This window comes from Pseudochaenichthys georgianus, unplaced genomic scaffold, assembly GCF_902827115.2.
Source record: "Pseudochaenichthys georgianus unplaced genomic scaffold, fPseGeo1.2 scaffold_1654_arrow_ctg1, whole genome shotgun sequence".
Lineage (NCBI taxonomy): Eukaryota > Metazoa > Chordata > Actinopteri > Perciformes > Channichthyidae > Pseudochaenichthys > Pseudochaenichthys georgianus.
In genome coordinates this window covers 1-23,791 of record NW_027262463.1, presented here as the reverse complement: position 1 = coordinate 23,791, position 23,791 = coordinate 1, and the positions used below count along the sequence as shown (strand labels likewise).

The following is a 23,791-nucleotide window of genomic DNA, read 5'->3' as shown; positions in this document are numbered from 1 at the left end:
TGCAACACACCAGGCTTTCCTGAGTCATTCGCACCTTTGTTCTGTAGGGTGTGAGTGCATGTCAAGGGTCTACAGACGCTAAAATCCCTGTGTTTCGATTGTCGTACATATTATCTTTAGGGCGGGGGGGTGTCTGGTGTCTCTGTGACCGTCTCTTTATATCTGATGGCTGTTTCTCTCTGGCTGGATTTGAATGGTGTTCATGCTACACACACTGCCTCTGTCCTCCTCTGCAAGCACGACTGACCTTTATTCTGAAAATACGGCTTCCTGTCCAGCTTCAGAGCAGCGCAAGAGTCTCTGTTATATTTCAGTTATTTTTTAAGTACTTACTTAAAGGTGGGGTAGGTAATTGTGGAGAAACCAGCTGGAGTGGCTAGAATTAGAAAATACACAGCCGGAGAAAATCTGCCACTTCCTCTCAGAGCCCCTCCCCCAACACGCACGAGCGCTATCGGGATGTTAAGAGCATTCCATGGAATATAACAACAAGCGTATCTCGAGCCGGTTTCTCAAACTTACCGACCCCACCTTTAACGTTTGAATATAAATAATTTACCCAAAATCAGAGTTTTAAATTACATAATGTGAACAAAAAAATGTATTTTACTATCATTATTCATATTATAATAAATAAATAATAATAACAGTAATAATAATTATATGAACAAATTATAATAATATTAATAGTAGTAGAATTAATCTACTTAAGTTGTTATTTTCACGAGTAAAGATTGTGTTAAAAATTAAACAATATGTTCAGTGAAACTGTGAAATCAGGCAGAACCTGTGCGTGTGCGTGTGCGTGTGTGTGTGTGTGTGTGTGTGTGTGTGTGTGTGTGTGTGTGTGTGTTGAGGTGTGAATAACTAACCTGTGTGTTTTCTGTTTTTGTCTCTGCAGCCGTACCCGACTGACATCACCGGCCAGCTCAACCTATCGGATCCCTCCGTCAGCACTGTGGTCTGAGAGAGGACACACACACACACACAAACCCACACACACACAGAAAGACAGACTGAGCTTCCTCTGAGACAGGAAGTAGAGAACGATAGCATCAGGACTTTTGGATGGCATCGCACTGTGCAAACACACACACACACACACACCGTCTGTCATCCACAAACTCGCCTTTTCTCCGCTTGTAGCCGTCAGCCGTCCTCCAACCAGAGGATGTCTTTTATTTTGAAAGAACAGTTTTTCCATTGGCTTTTATTTTGGTAGAGTTATTGGATGTTGTACAGTTTCCTGTGCGTCACATTTTTGTTGTAATTCCTGCCGGTACCTCGAGCTCCTGAGCGTCCAGCGCCTCTCTCTCCCCTGCCGATCGACCGGGGTCTCGCGCCCGGTCAGTGGGTTACTGATCGACCCGGGGGCAACAGGTGGGCCACGCCTCTGGGACAGGAAGTAGTTTCTCTGACCTGCAGCATTGAACCAAACCCGAGGATTATGGGTAACGTAGTCTTTAAACTGAGGGCCATGAACAACTGATCACAATATGGATTGGAGTGGAATTTCAAAATAAAACGCAGGTGGTGAAATATGAACTAGATATCGCCCTGAAACGTCCCCTCTGCATTCCCAACATTAACTAAATCACTTTCTATTTCACAAGCTTTCTCCCGCTCGCCCCCCCCCTTTTTAAAACCCCTGTTTAGCATTTAAATAATTATAAAATAATAAATAGTTTATAACACACTCTTTCCGCAGATATCAGCGCATTTTTATTGTTAACTATATTTAAAAAACATATTCTTCTTCACTTTAAAGACAAGTTATAATTGTTGTCAAATCCACTGATAATAAATGCTGTTAAGTCCTTTTATCTGTTGTGTTATAAACAATTTATTAAGTGTTATATTGCTTATTAATGCTAACGCTTACCACATTATAATTATCAATATTTAAGGAAAAGGTGTAAATATTTGTTTATTTAAATGTATATGAAATTCACAGAAGAACTTATTATTTAGGATTGAATGAGAAACACGTTTTTTACAAAAAATCAGAACTGAAAACAAAAATATATAAAGTGCGAAATCAGTAACACTTATTTATATATCCTTCATACTTCTTTTTACTTTTATTTTGAAATTTTGAACGTTTTATTTTGAAAGGAACATTTAATTTATTATTATTGTAGATGTTATTGTTTTATTTGTTATGATACCACTGCCAGGAATCTTTCATTTAATGTAATAGTTATTATGAGAATACTCCCTGAACCAGAAGCCTGGCCCACCACCCTCTGACCACCCCAGGGCATGATGGGAAATGTAGTCATTGCTCCACGTCCACTGACGTCCAGTGAAAACCTCCTGGCTCCTCTGGAGATAAGGGGGTTTTGAGAAGTGCAGCTGGCGTCTCTTTAAATAAAGTGTGTAGAGATATTAAAAAAGGTTGTGTGTGAAATAGAAGTACACCTGTTGATGAAGACACCTGAGCGTCACTGAGAACAAGAACCCATCTTTACTTCCTGTCTGTGAAAGCCCGCAGAGCTCTGAGCGTCCTGTCGATGCTCTCAGTGTTAGCATCAGGACGTCTGAAGTTAGGATGGGAAAAAGAAACGCTCAATACTTTCAAGAAATATCCTAAAAGCTTGTCATCAACTGAAGCTCATCGAACGCTAATAAGCTAGCTGTTTGTTTTCCATTTCTGAAGGACAGTTTTGTTGTTGTACGAGAAACACTCATGCTAAGATAGCAGCTCACACTAATAAGCAAGCTAAAGTAAATCAGGAAATCCAGTTGTATTTGCTATGATTAAACCTCAGCTAATGCTCATGCTACTCTACCAGCTAAAGCTATCTGTAGTCCTTCAGCTGGACTACAGGTTACAGGGTTTGCCAATGTAGCTCATGTTGCTAGCTAGCTTGCAGTTACGTGTCCATGAGGGTTAAGCTAATGCCGATGTAGCTCATGATGCTAACTAGCTTGCAGTTACCTGTCCATGAGGGTTAAGCTAATGCCAATGTAGCTCATGATGCTAACTAGCTTGCACCTGTCCATGAGGGTTAAGCTAATGCCAAAGTAGCTCATGATGCTGACTAGCTTGCAGTTACCTGTCCATGAGGGTTAAGCTAATGCCAATGTAGCTCATGATGCTAGCTAGCTTGCAGTTACCAGTCCATGAGGGTTAAGCTAATGCCAATGTAGCTCATAATGCTAACTAGCTTGCAGTTACCTGTCCATGAGGGTTAAGCTAATGCCAATGTAGCTCATGATGCTAGCTAGCTTGCAGTTACCTGTCCATGAGGGTTAAGCTAATGCCAATGTAGCTCATGATGCTAACTAGCTTGCAGTTACCTGTCCATGAGGGTTAAGCTAATGCCAATGTAGCTCATGATGCTAACTAGCTTGCAGTTACGTGTCCATGAGGGTTAAACTAATGCCAATGTAGCTCATGATGCTAACTAGCTTGCAGTTACGTGTCCATGAGGGTTAAACTAATGCCAATGTAGCTCATGATGCTAACTAGCTTGCAGTTACCTGTCCATGAGGGTTAAGCTAATGCCAATGTAGCTCATGATGCTAACTAGCTTGCAGTTACGTGTCCATGAGGGTTAAGCTAATGCCAATGTAGCTCATGATGCTAGCTAGCTTGCAGTTGCGTGTCCATGAGGGTTAAACTAATGCCAATGTAGCTCATGATGCTAACTAGCTTGCAGTTACCTGTCCATGAGGGTTAAGCTAATGCCAATGTAGCTCATGATGCTAACTAGCTTGCAGTTACCTGTCTATGAGGGTTAAGCTAATGCTAATGTAGCTCATGATGCTAACTAGCTTGCAGTTACCTGTCCAGGAGGGTTAAGCTATCTCTTAAAATTACTTGTTTTAATTAAATTATATATTTATTCTTTACTTACATGCATTATATTATTAACAGTATATATAATAATATTAAGAATAAATAACTGTGATATTTATTGTGGCACGGTTCACTTTTTATTTCCCGTTGACTTCACAATAAGAGCACCGACAGAAACTGTTAAGTAGAGCGTTTTCTTTAATAAATACTAAACTAAAACAGTGATGACAAAGTGAAAGCAGTTGTTGTGAAAATGAGAAGATATTGAGGTGACTGAACTGAAGGAACCGTGTGTCCTGAAGTCTGCAAGAGGATCTCTGAGGAACTCACATGTAATGTGTGCTTCCAATCACACAGAGAATTATTATTATTTTATATATATATTCAGTATATAGTGTTTTATCTGTTCTCAGTGACGCTCAGCTCTACTGACGCTGAGTCATTACAGTATGAACAGAGGTGGAGGAAATACTCAGATCTGGTACTTTAGCGACAGTAAAAGTAGTCGTTGTGCAGATTGGTCCATTTCAGAATAATATATATGATGTGTTTTATAATGATTGATCATGAAAGTGTTCTCAAAGCTGGTGAAGGTGCAGCTAGTCTGAAGTACTTTGTAGACTGCAGGGTAGCTGGTGGAGGTGCAGCTAGTCTGAAGTACTTTGTAGACTGCAGGGTAGCTGGTGGAGGTGCAGCTAGTCTGAAGTACTTTGTAGACTGCAGGGTAGCTGGTGAAGGTGCAGCTAGTCTGAAGTACTTTGTAGACTGCAGGGTAGCTGGTGGATTCACTCCAGGTGGAACTACAGTCTGATTCAACACTTGGTTAGATTTCACATCCTTCATCTGAGAAGTAACTGAAGGTATAAATACATGCAGTGGAGGAAAATTATACAGTAGCAGAACATGGAGATCCTCAAGTACAGTACAAGTATCTCTAAAGTGTACTTGTTGATGTACTGAGTTACTTCCCACCTCTGATATTATATATATTGATGAAACTAATTAAAGGGACCATCACTGTTTTATTTCAGAGTGAAATCAGTTTTTTAAGCTTCATTTTTTATCCTCGACTTTAATGTGACTGTTTATGTTTTGTAAGTATTCCCAGCAGGATGTACACACCGTGTATTATAACTGAGACGTGTGTACTTATATCAATCCTCTTCACGCTGCTGTCGCCTGAGTGTGAACACAAACCATGTGCTTATCAATTATACTTTTTTTAAATACAAAGTGACTCAGACGACAACTTGAATTAATATACATATAATTAAAACCGACGAGAGCAATAAGAAGACGCCTGAAGGCACCGTGCATTATTACGATGTAACGAATATGTATTAACCTTTAAATAATAACCCAGCAGCATCTAAAGGACTTTTATCCATCGTCTTTGATGAATAAATATGTAGCATTAACTTATATATAAATACCTGATTGACCTTCTATAGTCTATAGTCATCCTTATCTTTAAACTGTTTTGATTGTGAAATGATTCGTGTTCGTGCAGCTCACCCAGTGCTACTATTACGCTGTCATTTTGTTTTGTTTTGAAATGATTTGTTTTGGATGTAAAGCACTGATTGAACTTCCTGTTTGAGGATTACTTCCTGCTGTTGTACAGAAGAAGAAGAAGAAGAAGAAGAAGAAGAAGAAGAAGAAGAAGAAGAAGTCTCACTGTTTGTAGTAAATCTATAACCCTGTGGAAACTGATCTGAGGTCAGTGGCATTAAACAGATGTAGAAAAACAAGACGTGCTTCCTGTCCTCCTTTTTCCGTGTTTATGAAATAATAAAACACGGCAGTGTGAGGATGAAACTTTGAAGATTAACAACCGCAAACCTACGACTGGTTCAAAACACACCGCTGCCGAGAACCAGAACCTTTGATCACATCACGCCTGTCCTCATTGCACTAGCTCCTGATTCACATAAGACTTCAAAAGATATAGATATGTAGATTTGGGAGGGATGAAACCCCCTCTAATGTTCTCACATGCAGAGTCTAGCACCAAGAGTCTAGTACTAGGAGTCTAGTGCCAGGAGCCTAGCACCAGGAGTCTAGTGCCAGGAGCCTAGTACTAGGAGTCTAGTACCAGGAGTCTAGCTCCAGGAGTCTAGTACTAGGAGTCTAGTACCAGGAGTCTAGAACCAGGAGTCTAGCCCCAGGAGTCTAGTGCCAGGAGCCTAGCACCAGGAGTCTAGTGCCAGGAGCCTAGCACCAGGAGTCTAGCTCCAGGAGTCTAGCTCCAGGAGTCTAGTACTAGGAGTCTAGTACTAGGAGTCTAGAACCAGGAGTCTAGTACCAGGAGTCTAGTACCAGGAGTCTAGTACCAGGAGTCTAGAACTAGGAGTCTAGTACCAGGAGTCTAGTACTAGGAGTCTAGTACCAGGAGTCTAGTACCAGGAGTCTAGCACCAGGAGTCTAGAACCAGGAGTCTAGTACCAGGAGTCTAGAACCAGGAGTCTAGTACCAGGAGGCTAGCTCCAGGAGTCTAGCACCAGGAGTCTAGCACCAGGAGTCTAGCACCAGGAGTCTAGTACCAGGAGTCTAGTGCCAGGAGCCTAGCGCCAGGAGCCTAGTACTAGGAGTCTAGTACCAGGAGTCTAGCTCCAGGAGTCTAGTACTAGGAGTCTAGTACCAGGAGACTAGAACCAGGAGTCTAGCCCCAGGAGTCTAGTGCCAGGAGCCTAGCACCAGGAGTCTAGTGCCAGGAGCCTAGCACCAGGAGTCTAGCTCCAGGAGTCTAGCTCCAGGAGTCTAGCTCCAGGAGTCTAGTACTAGGAGTCTAGTACCAGGAGTCTAGAACCAGGAGTCTAGTACCAGGAGTCTAGAACCAGGAGTCTAGTACCAGGAGTCTAGTACCAGGAGTCTAGTGCCAGGAGTCTAGTACCAGGAGTCTAGTGCCAGGAGTCTAGTACCAGGAGTCTAGTACTAGGAGTCTAGAACCAGGAGTCTAGCACCAGGAGTCTAGAACCAGGAGTCTAGTACCAGGAGTCTAGAACCAGGAGTCTAGTACCAGGAGGCTAGCTCCAGGAGTCTAGCACCAGGAGTCTAGTACCAGGAGTCTAGAACCAGGAGTCTAGTACTAGGAGTCTAGAACCAGGAGTCTAGAACCAGGAGTCTAGTACTAGGAGTCTAGCACCAGGAGTCTAGCACCAGGAGTCTAGCACCAGGAGTCTAGCACCAGGAGTCTAGAACCAGGAGTCTAGTACTAGGAGTCTAGCACCAGGAGCAGGCCCGGACTGGCCATCGGGAGGACCGGGAGGTTTCCCGATGGCCTGGCTTGCTAAGTGGCCTGCTGGCCTGAGGATTTTTGTTACACATATTGTGAACGCAACGCTGCGCAAATGTGGGTCTGACTCTGCCTCACAGAGGGTGACTGGCTGTCTACATGATGTGGCCTGCCGACATGGCCACTTTCATACACCATACACTAATGCCCTCGATTGGTCTCTGTGTGTCATTCAAGCTCGGGAGGGTGTGTGTGAGCAAGAGAGAGAAAGTGCGTGCACCGGTTACGTGTATTGTTGTTGTTAGCATCTGGTGCTAGCTAGCTGCGCTAACGGATATAAGGAGCTGTTTCTCCAACAAGGTGGAGGAGAGTCCTCTGCTGTCAGACTGAGAGACTGATAACCTCAGCTCACGTGAGGTAAAGGACTCTGAGTGTTTAGATAGTTCACTTAGTCTAAGTTCTCTGTGGGTCTCAAACGGTTTGGTCTCCCTTTATGTAAACACATATTCCATTTGAGGGGGGAGTGATTAGTAAAATATGCATGAATAATAAATAAAATGTTAACTAGGTGAAAAAAGGTAAGATACACTTTTAAAACTTGTTGAGAGCTAAAACTAGTCTTTGCTGCTGCCTCAAAGAGGAGCAGGAGGGAGAGGGGGGAGAGGAGGGAGAGGGGGGACAGGAGGGAGAGGGGGGACAGGAGGGAGAGGAGGGAGAGGGGGGAGAGGAGGGAGAGGGGGAGAGGAGGGAGAGGGGGACAGGAGGGAGAGGGGGGAGAGGAGCAGGGGGGAGAGGAGGGAGACAGGAGAGGCTGATTCAAGAGCACAGACAGACACACTCACAACTATAAATGAACCAAAAACAATTAAATATATAAGTTTCAATGTTTTTTCATATTGGATATGGGATGTTATTGGTTATGGCCATGTTCTTATGATTGTATGATTATTTAAATGTATACAGTTCTGTTTCATGTGGGTGTAGTCTCTTTATTTCCCCCTCAAAATGCACCAGATTGATGCATTTAAGTCCAACATTTAAAACAAAAAATGAGGTCCACCCCCACTTAAAATATGTTCACATGAATAGGTTCCTAAATAGATTTGCACATTTTTTTAAATAATAACCCATGTCCATATGTTTATTATTGGGTAGTAGATTTCAGCTAGGGCGATCACTATGGGCAGCAACGCTGTAAATATTGACAAATAAATCCAGCAAAAGGGCACAAAAAACTGGTAGTGGCCTGGCTGGGTATATAATTCCCGGCCTGACTTATTGTCCCAGTCCGGCCCTGACCAGGAGTCTAGATCTAGGAGTCTAGATCCAGGAGTCTAGCACCAAGGATCTAGCACCAGGAGTCTAGATCCAGGAGTCTAGCACCAAGAGTCTAGCACCAGGAGGGTAGATCTAGGAGCCTAGCACCAAGAGTCTAGCACCAGGAGTCTAGCACCAGGAGTCTAGCACCAGGAGTCTAGATCTAGGAGCCTAGCACCAAGAGTCTAGCACCAGGAGTCTAGCACCAGGAGTCTAGCACCAGGAGTCTAGCACCAGGAGTCTAGATCTAGGAGCCTAGCACCAAGAGTCTAGCACCAGGAGTCTAGCACCAGGAGTCTAGCACCAGGAGTCTAGCACCAAGAGTCTAGCACCAGGAGTCTAGCACCAGGAGTGGAGTGCACCAGCTGGGCGTAAAAAAAGTAGGGCTTAACTCTAACGTCCGACTTAGTGATACGAATTTACACCGAGTGCACCAAGCCTGACTAGTCTCGGGCGTAGCTGCGCCTGGTCTTACGATGCGCGTCCACGTGAATACACGCTAAACAGTCATTGTCTACATAAGTTACCACTCGAACTCCTCCATTCAGAGCAAGCTAAGAATTTATAATGAATATGGATAACGGAAAGAAGAGAAAAAACTATTTTACTGATAGAGAAATTAGAACCTTAATTGAAATATATGCAGAGCATAAAAACTCGCTAAGTGCCAAATGTAATAACAATATGACCAACAAGAACAAACTCGCAGCCTGGAAGTCAATCACTGAAGCAGTACATGACTTGGGTGATGGAGGGATACGGACGGTGGAAGGGTAGGAAGAAGTGGAAGGACCTACTATCCAGAGCCAAGAAGGATGCGTCAGTTCTCAAAGACCCTCCGACCGGCGGAGGCCCTGCTCCAAAAACCTCTCCATATAGCGATATAATTATAGCTATCTTTGGAGAGGATTCCCCCACTTTCACCGGGTTGAGTGGGATCGACAGCTCAGAGCCGTCAACCTCAACATGTGAAGAGGTTGATGCAGACGTGTCAGCTGTCACTAGTGGTAAGTCATTCATAGAGTAACATCTCCCTACGTTATCTATATACACATTACCCCCGTGAGACATCACGGCTAGCAAGATAACAATTAGCAATCACGGCAGTTGATAGCAACTGACAGTAACTTGCAATGTTACAGACTCAGAGGACCGCAGAGAAGAGGGAAGTCCCTCACCCACAGCGATGACTCAAGGGGGATCCCAAATGGCCCCACCCCGAAAAAGGAAGAGGGATTTGACTGAGCTACAGCGGGAACTGACGGAGAAAGAAATCATTCGTGTGGAGGTGGAGACCGTCAAATTGAGAGCGGAACACGAGAAGATTGAGGAGGAGAAATTGAGTCTCCAAATGACCATTCTTAATAATCAGCTAATCCTGACGGAAGAAGACAATCTGTTCATTCTTTAATCATATGTGTTGTAGGCTACTTGTTTTTATCTCCATTTCATGTTAATAGTTCTCCAAAATGTTGTTATTTAAAGTTCTTGTGTTCTTTGAATAAAAACGGCCTAATGAAAATATGTGATCACAAAGGGAGTTTATTGAAATGCAATTGCAAAAAAACAGCGTTCATATTACAAATATATAGGTTTATAGGTTGTTTAGTATGTGATTGCGGGTAAGTCGTCCACCGATATCTTCACGGATGCCAGCAGGAGCCACAGGTTCTCATCCGCCTCCAGTGCCAAGTCTCCTTGAAGGGGATTCTCTTTTTCACCCAGATGTTGTGCAGCAATGATCACGCAGACGCGCTCAGGGTGCATTCGCATTTCACTGTGGAGGCACTGAAACCTACACAAAAACAATTTGATGTCACTATGGCAGTGACAGACACAACGAATATTTCCCTCTGAGTCCGGCGCACTTCCTGGGGGCGTGGCCTGAACTAGCTCGCAGGCCTCCGCGCCATTTCTCCCTTTGGAATCGCTTCAGATCCCAGAAACTCACACACATCTCTGCCTCCGTCTTCCCTGTCGTCTCCGTCTTCACTTCTGAATGGTTTAGCATCACGTGGAACTTCTTGTGTTGTTGTTGTTGTTGTTGTTGTTGTTCCTAATGTTGTCATCGTGTTTGTGCTATGATATTTGTATTTTGCTCTCGTTTTCGGTGTACAGCCCTTTGAGGCATTTTCTGTGATTTGGGGCGATTTGATTAAAGTCATGATTTTAAGAAAAAATAATGAACAATTTTAGAAAAGGAAATATTTTAAAACTATTATTTATGAAACAAACTCAGAGACATTTAGTTTAATAGGCTTTTTCATTTGTGTGCCTTTTTACAGATATGAATTTAAATGAATGTTTCAGAGCTGATCTCAGGTCAGGCGTTTCTGTCCCGTAAAAACACAATAAACAAAAAGCACAAACATTTTAACGTGAAAAGATATTGAGGTTTTAGTCGAACGTGGTAATTCCCAGCGTCTGAGCAGGACCTCTCCGGAGAGCATCTGAGTGTCCTCTGGAGAGTGCTTGCTGCTCCGGTCCATCGGAGCGTGTCCTCTCCGTCCCTCAGAGGATTCCATTGTGAACTGACCTGGAGTCAGCGCTGAAGGTCTGCTGAGGTGACGCTCTGAACGTGCGCTTTCAATGGTAGAAATGTCTCATTTAATTAAATATAATGTAACTTTATTCAGTTTGACTTCAGGCTTTAGCCGCCGTGTGGAGATGCATCATGAAGGGAATACACCAATGAGACGTGTACGCGTGTTAGGCCTCGCTGCCCGAGGATCGACCCGAGCACACGTTCATCAGAGCATGGATACGCCTCAAGACAAAAGATCAACGGTATCAAAGATGAAACCATATGACCGGTGAAATGAAGAATTACATTCGTACAAAAGGACGTTAAAAGAACCAGTCGGTAAAGAACGGACGGCCGACGGTACTCGCACAGGAACAGGGTTGTGCTTCGGCCGACATCGTACGCCTGTGACGATCAGTCATCATGTATTCGTCCGGGCCGCAGATCGAACCAGAGGACGGTTGCGAACAATGTCAACAAGACCGTAAGTAACGAGCAGCGACACCTGACCGCGAACACGTTCCACACGGCTGCTAAACGTCCTCCGACAGAACGGGGACCTCGGTCAGGACATGATCTGATGACCTTGGGTTCATGATTACCATCTACCGACATGTCAATTCTAGCTGACCCCCCCCCCCCCCCCCCTACCTCCCTGACCTCCTCACCCTCTACCGACCCCCCCGGACCCTCAGATCCACCTCATCCCGAGGCCAGACTCCGGAGCTTCTGGGACAGAGCCTTCTCTGTGGCAGCTCCGTCCCCCAAGACCTCCGTGAGTCTGGGTCCCTCACCCTGTTCCAGCCCCGCCTCCAAACCCCCCTCTTCAACATATCCATAAGCCCCGCCCCCTCAACCAACTTCCTCCCGACTGCTTTTCTGTTTTGTTTTGTTTGTTTAAACTTCTATTTGTTCCTTTCTACCGGAAGCGGATTCGGTCTGGAAAGTCCACCACACGTTATTAATACCTTTCATCTGTTCTCAGATCAGCTCCTCCCCATGTTCCCAGTGACGAGTCAGTTTCACGTGTTTGATTATGTAACCTTTATTGGCACATGACATGATGACACAGTGTGTTGAAGGAGACGTCTGTTTACATCGTCAGCGAATAACATTCGTCCTTTGTTATTAACTTTAAAAAGTGAGTTACGATGAGTTGAGGCAGCCGTCTAACTGCAGGTCCAGAGCAAAGTCCTCCAGCTGTGAAACGTAGTCCGTACATTCGGGAGAACTACAAACTGTCGGCCATATATCCACCAGCGCCTCCGAGTCCATGGGGAGACGATACCTGAGAGGAGAGGTGTTACAGAGAGGTTAGTAGAGAGGACACGGAGCAGAGGAGAGGTGTTACAGAGAGGTTAGTGAGGCACTGACTTGAAGCCCCGGCTGAGCGTGACCTCCGACCCGCTGGCTCCCATCACCAGGTACTGATTGTTGTTCTTGAGATCCATCAAGCTGCAAGTCGCCTTCTTGACCAGCTCCACCTCAGAGCCTGAAGTCACCGCCTCCAGCTCTGAGAGGAGAGCAGAGGACTCTTTAAAGTACACACAGAGTTCAATCTGCTCTACTTTAAAGAGTCCTCTCCTGCTGATGTTCAGGTGTATATCAGTATGTAGTGTCTCTACTTTAAAGAGTCCTCTCCTGCTGATGTTCAGGTGTATATCAGTATGTAGTGTCTCTACTTTAAAGAGTCCTCTCCTCTGATGTTCAGGTGTATATCAGTATGTAGTGTCTCTACTTTAAAGAGTCTTCTCCTGCTGATGTTCAGGTGTATATCAGTATGTAGTGTCTCTACTTTAAAGAGTCCTCTCCTGCTGATGTTCAGGTGTATATCAGTATGTAGTGTCTCCACTTTAAAGAGTCCTCTCCTGCTGATGTTCAGGTGTATATCAGTATGTAGTGTCTCTACTTTAAAGAGTCCTCTCCTCTGATGTTCAGGTGTATATCAGTATGTAGTGTCTCTACTTTAAAGAGTCCTCTCCTCTGATGTTCAGGTGTATATCAGTATGTAGTGTCTCTACTTTAAAGAGTCCTCTCCTGCTGATGTTCAGGCGTATATCAGTATGTAGTGTCTCTACTTTAAAGAGTCCTCTCCTGCTGATGTTCAGGCGTATATCAGTATGTAGTGTCTCTACTTTAAAGAGTCCTCTCCTGCTGATGTTCAGGTGTATATCAGTATGTAGTGTCTCTACTTTAAAGAGTCCTCTGCTGCTGATGTTCAGGTGTATATCAGTATGTAGTGTCTCTACTTTAAAGAGTCATCTCCTGCTGATGTTCAGGTGTATATCAGTATGTAGTGTCTCTACTTTAAAGAGTCCTCTCCTGCTGATGTTCAGGTGTATATCAGTATGTAGTGTCTCTACTTTAAAGAGTCCTCTCCTGCTGATGTTCAGGTGTATATCAGTATGTAGTGTCTCTACTTTAAAGAGTCCTCTCCTGCTGATGTTCAGGTGTATATCAGTACGTAGTGTCTCTACTTTAAAGAGTCCTCTCCTGCTGATGTTCAGGTGTATATCAGTATGTAGTGTCTCTACTTTAAAGAGTCCTCTGCTGCTGATGTTCAGGTGTATATCAGTATGTAGTGTCTCTACTTTAAAGAGTCCTCTCCTGCTGATGTTCAGGTGTATATCAGTATGTAGTGTCTCTACTTTAAAGAGTCCTCTCCTGCTGATGTTCAGGTGTATATCAGTATGTAGTGTCTCTACTTTAAAGAGTCCTCTCCTGCTGATGTTCAGGTGTATATCAGTATGTAGTGTCTCTACTTTAAAGAGTCCTCTCCTGCTGATGTTCAGGTGTATATCAGTACGTAGTGTCTCTACTTTAAAGAGTCCTCTCCTGCTGATGTTCAGGTGTATATCAGTATGTAGTGTCTCTACTTTAAAGAGTCCTCTCCTCTGATGTTCAGGTGTATATCAGTACATAGTGTCTCTACTTTAAAGAGTCCTCTCCTGCTGGTGTTCAGGTGTATATCAGTATGTAGTGTCTCTACTTTAAAGAGTCCTCTCCTGCTGATGTTCAGGTGTATATCAGTACGTAGTGTCTCTACTTTAAAGAGTCCTCTCCTGCTGATGTTCAGGTGTATATCAGTATGTAGTGTCTCTACTTTAAAGAGTCCTCTGCTGCTGATGTTCAGGTGTATATCAGTATGTAGTGTCTCTACTTTAAAGAGTCCTCTCCTGCTGATGTTCAGGTGTATATCAGTATGTAGTGTCTCTACTTTAAAGAGTCCTCTCCTGCTGATGTTCAGGTGTATATCAGTATGTAGTGTCCCTACTTTAAAGAGTCCTCTCCTGCTGATGTTCAGGTGTATATCAGTATGTAGTGTCTCTACTTTAAAGAGTCCTCTCCTGCTGATGTTCAGGTGTATATCAGTACGTAGTGTCTCTACTTTAAAGAGTCCTCTCCTGCTGATGTTCAGGTGTATATCAGTACGTAGTGTCTCTACTTTAAAGAGTCCTCTCCTGCTGATGTTCAGGTGTATATCAGTACGTAGTGTCTCTACTTTAAAGAGTCCTCTCCTGCTGATGTTCAGGTGTATATCAGTATGCAGTGTCTCTACTTTAAAGAGTCCTCTCCTGCTCATTTATTTACGTGTCTTCCTCAGGACTTCCTCTACGGTGGCTGTGTAGGACATGAAGTCTCCTTCTGCAGCTGAAGACTTCACCGTCACCCGATAGGCTGCAGGAGACAAACAGGAAGTGTCATCGGACCATCTTGATTTATTCATTAAGACAACAATCAATGTTTACAAAACAACAGTCACTTCAACATCTCTGAGAATGTGCATAGCAGCGTGAACAGTGTGTGGAGCTCGATGTGTGTGTGTGTGTGTGTGTGTGTGTGTGTGTGTGTGTGTGTGTGTGTGTGTGTGTGTGTGTGTGTGTGTGTGTGTGTGTGTGTGTGTGTGTGTGTGTGTGTGTGTGTGTGTGTGTGTGTGTGTGTGTGTGTGTGTGTGTGTGTGTGTGTGTGTGTGTGGTTAGGGTAAGGGTAAGGTTTGTGTAATGGCCACCGGATCTCCCCATGTCGCCCGACGACTCCATGGTCGTACAGAGATCCACGGAAAGGCGCACGCACTAGAGGCCGTGTCGGCTCGTGCTAACCCTAGCCCTAGCTCAGCATCACGACTGAGTCAGAAGCGTACAGGGCGTGAAGTGGATCCGGTCATATTGAGATTGAGTAACAGAGACGAGGCGGTGAGCGATGTTCACCGCGGACACCTGCCCTGCCCAAAAGGTCGTCTCTCTGCAACCCGTCACCCTCTCGTCAGGCCCGAGGGTTCGAGAGGGGACGGGGTTCAGAAGACACAGAATGAAAGAGTGAGAATGTAGTTTAGCGATTAATTATGAGCTCAGGGGGGAAGATCAGAAGTGAATCAGATAGTGTTTAGTTGAGAGTCAGACAGCTCTTTGTGGAGATGTGTATTCGGTCAGACATGCAGCCAGAGCGGAGCATTACCCCCCCCCCCTCAGTGGGCTGCTATGAGAGGGGAGGGGTACGCTGTGTGTGCTGAGCGGTCCGACTGGCCACCATGACCGGTTAGACCTCTAGCTCCATCTAGTGGCGACAGAGGGGAGGGACCGAGGGGAGAGACCGAGGGGAGAGACCGGAGGGAGCGACCGAGGGGAGAGACCGGGGGGAGAGACCGAGGGGAGAGACCGGGGGGAGCGACCGAGGGGAGAGACCGAGGGGAGAGACCGAGGGGAGAGACCGGGGGGAGCGACCGGGGGGAGAGACCGAGGGGAGAGACCGGGGGGAGCGACCGAGGGGAGAGACCGGGGGGAGCGACCGAGGGGAGAGACCGGGGGGAGAGACCGGGGGGAGAGACCGGGGGGAGCGACCGAGGGGAGAGACCGGGGGGAGCGACCGGGGGGAGAGACCGAGGGGAGAGACCGGGGGGAGAGACCGGGGGGAGCGACCGGGGGGAGAGACCGGGGGGAGAGACCGGGGGGAGAGACCGGGGGGAGAGACCGAGGGGAGAGACCGAGGGGAGAGACCGAGGGGAGAGACCGAGGGGAGAGACAGAAGGAAGTACAGAACACAGAAATACTTCATGAAATGAATCTATCTTGTAACTAAATAGTGTAAAAAGTGGAATGAAACCGCTGTTAGAAATGTCTCAAAAGGGGCTCAACATGAGGGGCTCGGGGTGCTTAGGGGACACGTCAGACAAGGTGCTTAGGGGACACGTCAGACAAGGTGCTTAGGGGACACGTCAGACAAGGTGCTTAGGGGACACGTCAGACAAGGTGCTTAGGGGACACGTCAGACAAGGTGCTTAGGGGACACGTCAGACAAGGTGCTTAGGGGACACGTCAGACAAGGTGCTTAGGGGACTCGTCAGACAAGGTGCTTAGGGGACACGTCAGACAAGGTGCTTAGGGGACACGTCAGACAAGGTGCTTAGGGGACACGTCAGACAAGGTGCTTAGGGGACACGTCAGACAAGGTGCTTAGGGGACACGTCAGACAAGGTGCTTAGGGGACACGTCAGACAAGGTGCTTAGGGGACACGTCAGACAAGGTGCTTAGGGGACACGTCAGACAAGGTGCTTAGGGGACTCGTCAGACAAGGTGCTTAGGGGACACGTCAGACAAGGTGCTTAGGGGACACGTCAGACAAGGTGCTTAGGGGACACGTCAGACAAGGTGCTTAGGGGACACGTCAGACAAGGTGCTTAGGGGACACGTCAGACAAGGTGCTTAGGGGACACGTCAGACAAGGTGCTTAGGGGACACGTCAGACCTCCCTCTTTACTGGGAGCAACATGAAGACGATGAACTCCTCAGTAAATACAGACGTCTGGAGTGCACCACAGGTGGTTCATGGTTCAGTTGAGAGTCAGCCCGCTGTGGAGACGTATTGAGGGATAGGTAAGCAGTCAAGGAGGTAGGGGTTAGAGCTCAGATCAAGGACACGACGGTCCAGGGTTATGATCGGATCAAGGACACGACGGTCCAGGGTTATGATCAGATCAAGGACACGACGGTCCAGGGTTATGATCAGATCAAGGACACGACGGTCCAGGGTTATGATCAGATCAAGGACACGACGGTCCAGGGTTATGATCAGATCAAGGACACGACGGTCCAGGGTTATGATCAGATCAAGGACACGACGGTCCAGGGTTATGATCGGATCAAGGACACGACGGTCCAGGGTTATGATCAGATCAAGGACACGACGGTCCAGGGTTATGATCAGATCAAGGACACGACGGTCCAGGGTTATGATCAGATCAAGGACACGACGGTCCAGGGTTATGAGGACACTAATGAAAGTGTAAGCATTAACTCTGAGTAGTCAGTTTTAGGAGGAAGATGTTTCCTTGATAAGATGAACCGTGGAGAGATATTAGTCTCACCTTTTAGTAACCAATAGTTCCAGGGTTAGGGTTAGGTTAGGTGTGTGTGTGTGTGTGTGTGTGTGTGTGTGTGTGTGTGTGTGTGCGTGTGCGTGTGTGCGTGTGCGTGCGTGTGTGTGTGTGTGTGTGCGTGTGTGTGTGTGTGTGTGCGTGTGTGTGTGTGTGTGTCACCGTATGTGATGTGCGGCCTGCAGGTCTCCGCGAGGCGCTTGTCGGCGGTCATCGCGGGGTCCGTGCTCCCTCTGTAGGCGGCGCACGCAGCTGCAACATTTAATACAACACTATTATATATGATATATAATAACATAGAGCTATAGAACATAGAGCTATAGAACATAGGGCTATAGAACATAGGGCTATAGAGCTATAGAACATAGAGCTATAGAATATAGAGCTGTAGAACATAGAGCTTCTATAGAACATAGAGCTACAGAACATAGAGCTATAGAACATAGCGCTATAGAACATAGAGCGTCTATAGAACATAGAGCTATAGAACATAGAGCTATAGAACATAGAGCTTCTATAGAACATAGAGCTATAGAACATAGAGCTACAGCAGAGACCTTCTCTAAAGAACATAGAGCTATAGAACATAGAGCTGCTGCAGAGACCCTCTCTATAGAACATAGAGCTATAGAACATAGAGCTGCTGCAGAGACCCTCTCTATAGAACATAGAGCTATAGAACATAGAGCTATAGAACATAGAGCTATAGCACATAGAGCTACAGCAGAGACCTTCTCTAAAGAACATAGAGCTATAGAACATAGAGCTGCTGCAGAGACCCTCTCTATAGAACATAGAGCTATAGAACATAGAGCTATAGAACATAGAGCTATAGCACATAGAGCTACAGCAGAGACCTTCTCTAAAGAACATAGAGCTATAGAACATAGAGCTGCTGCAGAGACCCTCTCTATAGAACATAGAGCTATAGAACATAGAGCTGCTGCAACTACTTAAATAAAGTGTGTTATTATTCGTACTGTGATCACGAGGCGATCAGATGTTACCTGTCATGCACTGGCACTCGTCGTCCACACAGAGGCGCTGCAGCTTCTGCTCCTGGTAGGAAAACTGTATGGTGCATTTACTGCCTGTGGGACAAAAGAGAGATCCCAACATTTAAAATCTATCTCATCATTTTGATAACAAATTAAATAACAGATGTAAATAAAACTGTAACGTACCAGGACATAATATTGATATAAGAAGTATAAAACAAATTCAATGTTTGACTGATTAAAAACTACACATACAAATTATGTTCTGATAAAAGATTTACGTATTTATCAAAAGTGGGTCTTACGGCCCGTCCACTTTGAATCGGGCGACGTCACTTTTAGCCGAACTGCATCGTGGGAAGCGACGCCTCGGCAGAAGCGTCAGCCGATCGAATCATATGCCAGTACGAGCTCTAGCCAATCAAACCGCTGCTTGTGTGTCAGGGGCGGGAGATTCATGTGATTGATTGTTGGTCGAGTTTCAGACACGTCCGCCGGCAAGCGATATCGCTCTCGTCGCTCGAGTTTCACCGCGGCTGCCAGCTGTGTTTACTCGCATCATTCAAACAAGACGCGCTGGCTCGGGAGCTACAACAACATGAACATATTTTACCGTGATTAAATTGTAATACACGTTTCTAAATGATGCCGACGTAACAACATACTGATACCGGTTAGTAAAAACCATGAATGAATGCTTTGAGTCTGCAGACAGACGGCAGAGAAACACCTTTAGAATGCTTGTTCCCTGAATGGAGATCGGCTAAGCTAACGCTATATATGCTCCGACCGTCCACCCTCACAGCAACGGCCCACAGACATAAATAAAGCAGCGACTGTATTCTCCATGACACAGGCAGTCTGTGGTTTGTACTTGTTTAACTTCTGTCTAGTTTCTGAACAGATATGAGGAGCTGTGAGCTCTGAGGGCTAACAGCTAACCGCTAACGGCTGATGTTTTCTGGTTGGACGTCAGTGACGGCAGGCTGAGATCCTCACCGCTGATTGGCTTCCGCGAGAAGGCGTCACGTGAATTTGACGCCCGAGTTGAAAAAATTGAACTCTCGCGTTTGACGCGGCAAAGTTCAATCGCCTCAATCGCGTGATTCGCGCCGCGTCCACCGCGTCATGCGCGCCGTCGGAGCAAATTTGCGTCTGATCGTGTCTCTGCATTGACGTTACGTGTAATCGCGCCGCCCCCAAACGTCGCATCGCGTCCGGTGTGAACGCAGCATAAAGGTTTAAGAGGAAACATTTGAACTGAAGACTAAGAACTACAAACAGAGCTGACGAGGACAACACATCCCAGCATGCACAGCAGGTCCTGACTGACCTTTGTCCTGAGGCTCGTAGACGCGGAACAGCGCCTTGCTCGCCCCCCGCACCCTGAAGCCCGTCCGGATACGGAAACCAACGCACAGGAAGTCCTCCGAGGGAACCTGACAGGAAGTCGTCACAAAATAAAAGATTCATTAGTGACGGTTAATCCTAATCACCTACAGGTCTTCATCACATGACCACAAAGAGACACACGGAGTCACACGGAGACACACAGAGACACACAGAGACACACAGAGACACACGGAGTCACACGGAGACACACGGAGACACACGGAGACACACGGAGACACACGGAGACACACGGAGACACACGGAGACACACGGAGACACACAGAGACACACAGGAACAACGGATTCACACGGAGACACACAGAGACACACGGAGACACAACAGAGACACACGGAGTCACACGGAGACACACGGAGACACACGGAGACACACGGAGACACACGGAGACACACGGAGACACACGGAGACACACGGAGTCACACGGAGACACACGGAGACACACGGAGACACACGGAGTCACACGGAGACACACGGAGACACACATGACCACAAAGAGACACACGGAGTCACACGGAGACACACAGAGACACACAGAGACACACAGAGACACACAGAGACACACAGAGACACACGGAGTCACACGGAGACACACAGAGACACACGGAGACACACAGAGACACACGGAGTCACACGGAGACACACGGAGACACACGGAGACACACGGAGACACACGGAGACACACGGAGTCACACGGAGACACACGGAGACACACGGAGACACACAGAGACACACAGAGACACACGGAGACACACGGAGACACACAGAGACACACAGAGACACACGGAGACACACAGAGACACACAGACACACAAAGAGACACAAAGAGACACACGGAGACACACAGAGACACACAGAGACACACAGAGACACACAGAGACACACGGAGACACACGGAGACACACAGAGACACACAGACACACAAAGAGACACAAAGAGACACACGGAGACACTAAATCACTACAAAGAAACACAACATTACATTTGAACATTAAACACACAATGTGCAAACGTTGTTCCGCTGGTCTCACTCACAGAGTCGGCCTGGATGATCACGGTGTTTCCTTGCAGCTCAAAGTGAGAGATGCTCGGGTCCTCGAAGTCTCTGAACTGAAACACAGCAGATCAAACAGTTCAATTATCACATCAACACTCCTGGAAGACCATCAAACCCATCTCCTGGAAGACCATCAAACCCATCTCCTGGAAACCATCAAACCCATCTCCTGGAAGACCATCAAACCCATCTCCTGGAAAACCATCAAACCCATCTCCTGGAAAACCATCAAACCCATCTCCTGGAAGACCATCAAACCCATCTCCTGGAAAACCATCAAACCCATCTCCTGGAAAACCATCAAACCCATCTCCTGGAAGACCATCAAACCCATCTCCTGGAAGACCATCAAACCCATCTCCTGGAAACCATCAAACCCATCTCCTGGAAACCATCAAACCCATCTCCTGGAAGACCATCAAACCCATCTCCTGGAAGACCATCAAACACATCTCCTGGAAACCATCAAACCCATCTCCTGGAAACCATCAAACCCATCTCCTGGAAGACCATCAAACCCATCTCCTGGAAACCATCAAACCCATCTCCCGGAAACCATCAAACCCATCTCCTGGAAGACCATCAAACCCATCTCCTGGAAACCATCAAACCCATCTCCTGGAAAACCATCAAACCCATCTCCTGGAAAACCATCAAACCCATCTCCTGGAAAACCATCAAACCCATCTCCTGGAAAACCATCAAACACATCTCCTGGAAGACCATCAAACCCATCTCCTGGAAAACCATCAAACCCATCTCCTGGAAAACCATCAAACCCATCTCCTGGAAAACCATCAAACCCATCTCCTGGAAGACCATCAAACCCATCACCTGGGAAACCATCAAACCCATCTCCTGGAAGACCATCAAACCCATCTCCTGGAAGACCATCAAACCCATCTCCTGGAAACCATCAAACCCATCTCCTGGAAGACCATCAAACCCATCTCCTGGAAGACCATCAAACCCATCACCTGGGAAACCATCAAACCCATCTCCTGGAAGACCATCAAACCCATCTCCTGGAAACCATCAAACCCATCTCCTGGAAAACCATCAAACCCATCTCCTGGAAAACCATCAAACCCATCTCCTGGAAAACCATCAAACCCATCTCCTGGAAAACCATCAAACCCATCTCCTGGAAAACCATCAAACCCATCACCTGGAAAACCATCAAACCCATCTCCTGGAAAACCATCAAACCCATCTCCTGGAAAACCATCAAACCCATCTCCTGGAAAACCATCAAACCCATCTCCTGGAAAACCATCAAACCCATCTCCTGGAAAACCATCAAACCCATCTCCTGGAAAACCATCAAACCCATCACCTGGGAAACCATCAAACCCATCTCCTGGAAGACCATCAAACCCATCTCCTGGAAGACCATCAAACCCATCTCCTGGAAAACCATCAAACCCATCACCTGGGAAACCATCAAACCCATCTCCTGGAAGACCATCAAACCCATCTCCTGGAAGACCATCAAACCCATCTCCTGGAAACCATCAAACCCATCTCCTGGAAGACCATCAAACCCATCTCCTGGAATCTCTTATTGTGTAATAGTGAGTAAAGGGCTGAGCCTCTCAGGAACACCTGCAGCCTCTCAGGAACACCTGGAGCCTCACCTGTCTCAGGTCCTCCAGGAACGCCTCCACACCTGTGGGCAGCTGGATCTCCATCACCGTCAGACTGGACTCTGTGACTAACTCGTTGGGGGGAGGCTTATACCTGGAAACAATGAAAAGGGAAATTAAACTCATTTGATTCCCTTTAGCGTAGTTTCTGAAGAGTTCTGAAGAGTTCTGGACGTTGGACCTCTCGGCCACCGAACAACGGTATAACGTCAGTGATCTTTTACACATCTTGTATTAGAGTTCCCTCACTTTGCACAGGCGACCAGGTGAGGAGCAGTCATGCCGGCATCTGAGGAGAGAAGAACACATCAACCCCCACACTCCATGTTTCCATGTTCTACAAACAAGCGTATCCAGTCACTGAGAAACCAGCTGTATAATGAAACTCTTTCTGCTGCGTTGCATCTTTTTCTCCCTGATGAATGATTTCCAGTAAATATTTCCGGAAAATGGGGTCAAGTTGTTTTAAATCTTTAGGCTCTTTAAAGACATCCAGACACGTGTTTGAAACTCCACGGCGCGTTGACTGTAAATCAAATCAATGGTTGCCGTCGACGATACGTAATTAGTTTTTCCAATACGCTCCTCAAATGAGGACTTCTTATTAACCAGGTAGAACTAAATGTAAGCTGTACTTTTAACGTTTACCTTTTCACTCCAACTCTTTTCGTCCAAAGACAACAGTGTGTTTCAGGGCTGGACATTCAACAACATGTTCCCAATACAATCATTCCTGTTTAGTGAAACTCAGACGGGGCTGCAGGTGCTTTCAGACAACTTCACACAATGATATGTTCTATAAAAAATCATCAGTTATGTGGATATAAATTCTAAGTGCGTAAAGAAAAAATAATCTGGTAAATTCGTAAAGTTACGCTTTACTGGTTTGGACAATTTAGCAATATCACAATCTCCAAAATGTAATAAATAAACCATAATCTGTAACATATTATATTTAAAAACCTGACCACCACGGGACGTCACAGGTGCATTAACCTAGTAATCTAACACCTTGCTCCATGGTTACGTTGGGTTGTTAACGTGGTACTGTGATCGGAATAGAGTAATAGAAGTCGTACTTGTGGAGTTGTTGGGGCCCACCGCCTCGATAGTCAGGTGAAAGTTACAGTTCTGGGCCGGGGGGGTGGTCTCATAGTACACCGTCTTCAGCTGCAAGAACAATACCATGTTGTTATTCATATTTAATCAATATGGATTTTTTATCATGGATCTCATGGCTGTGAAAAACCCTTATTGAAGTTATTAGGGCCTTAACGTTGTGAATGGTGCTTAAATCCAAATCCAGAGATATTAGTAGATATTCCCCTGGATCTAGGGAACATCTAGAGAACTTCTAGGGACATCTAGGGAACATCTAGGGAACATCAAGGGAACTTCTAGGGAACATCAAGGGAACATCTAGGGAACAT

General features: G+C 46.0%; 1 protein-coding gene across 1 annotated transcript; it reads right to left on the bottom strand.

The window, feature by feature from the left end:
* Positions 1-11,910: 11,910 nt before the first annotated feature.
* Positions 11,911-23,531, bottom strand: LOC117441298 (complement C5-like; the record flags this gene model as incomplete). Its single annotated transcript, XM_034077490.2, has 10 exons — positions 11,911-12,169; positions 12,256-12,394; positions 14,473-14,559; positions 17,415-17,504; positions 18,260-18,343; positions 19,584-19,689; positions 20,694-20,768; positions 22,353-22,455; positions 22,611-22,650; positions 23,441-23,531. Coding segments are annotated over 10 exons (957 nt in total), but the record flags the coding sequence as incomplete, so codon positions are not given.
* Positions 23,532-23,791: the final 260 nt, after the last annotated feature.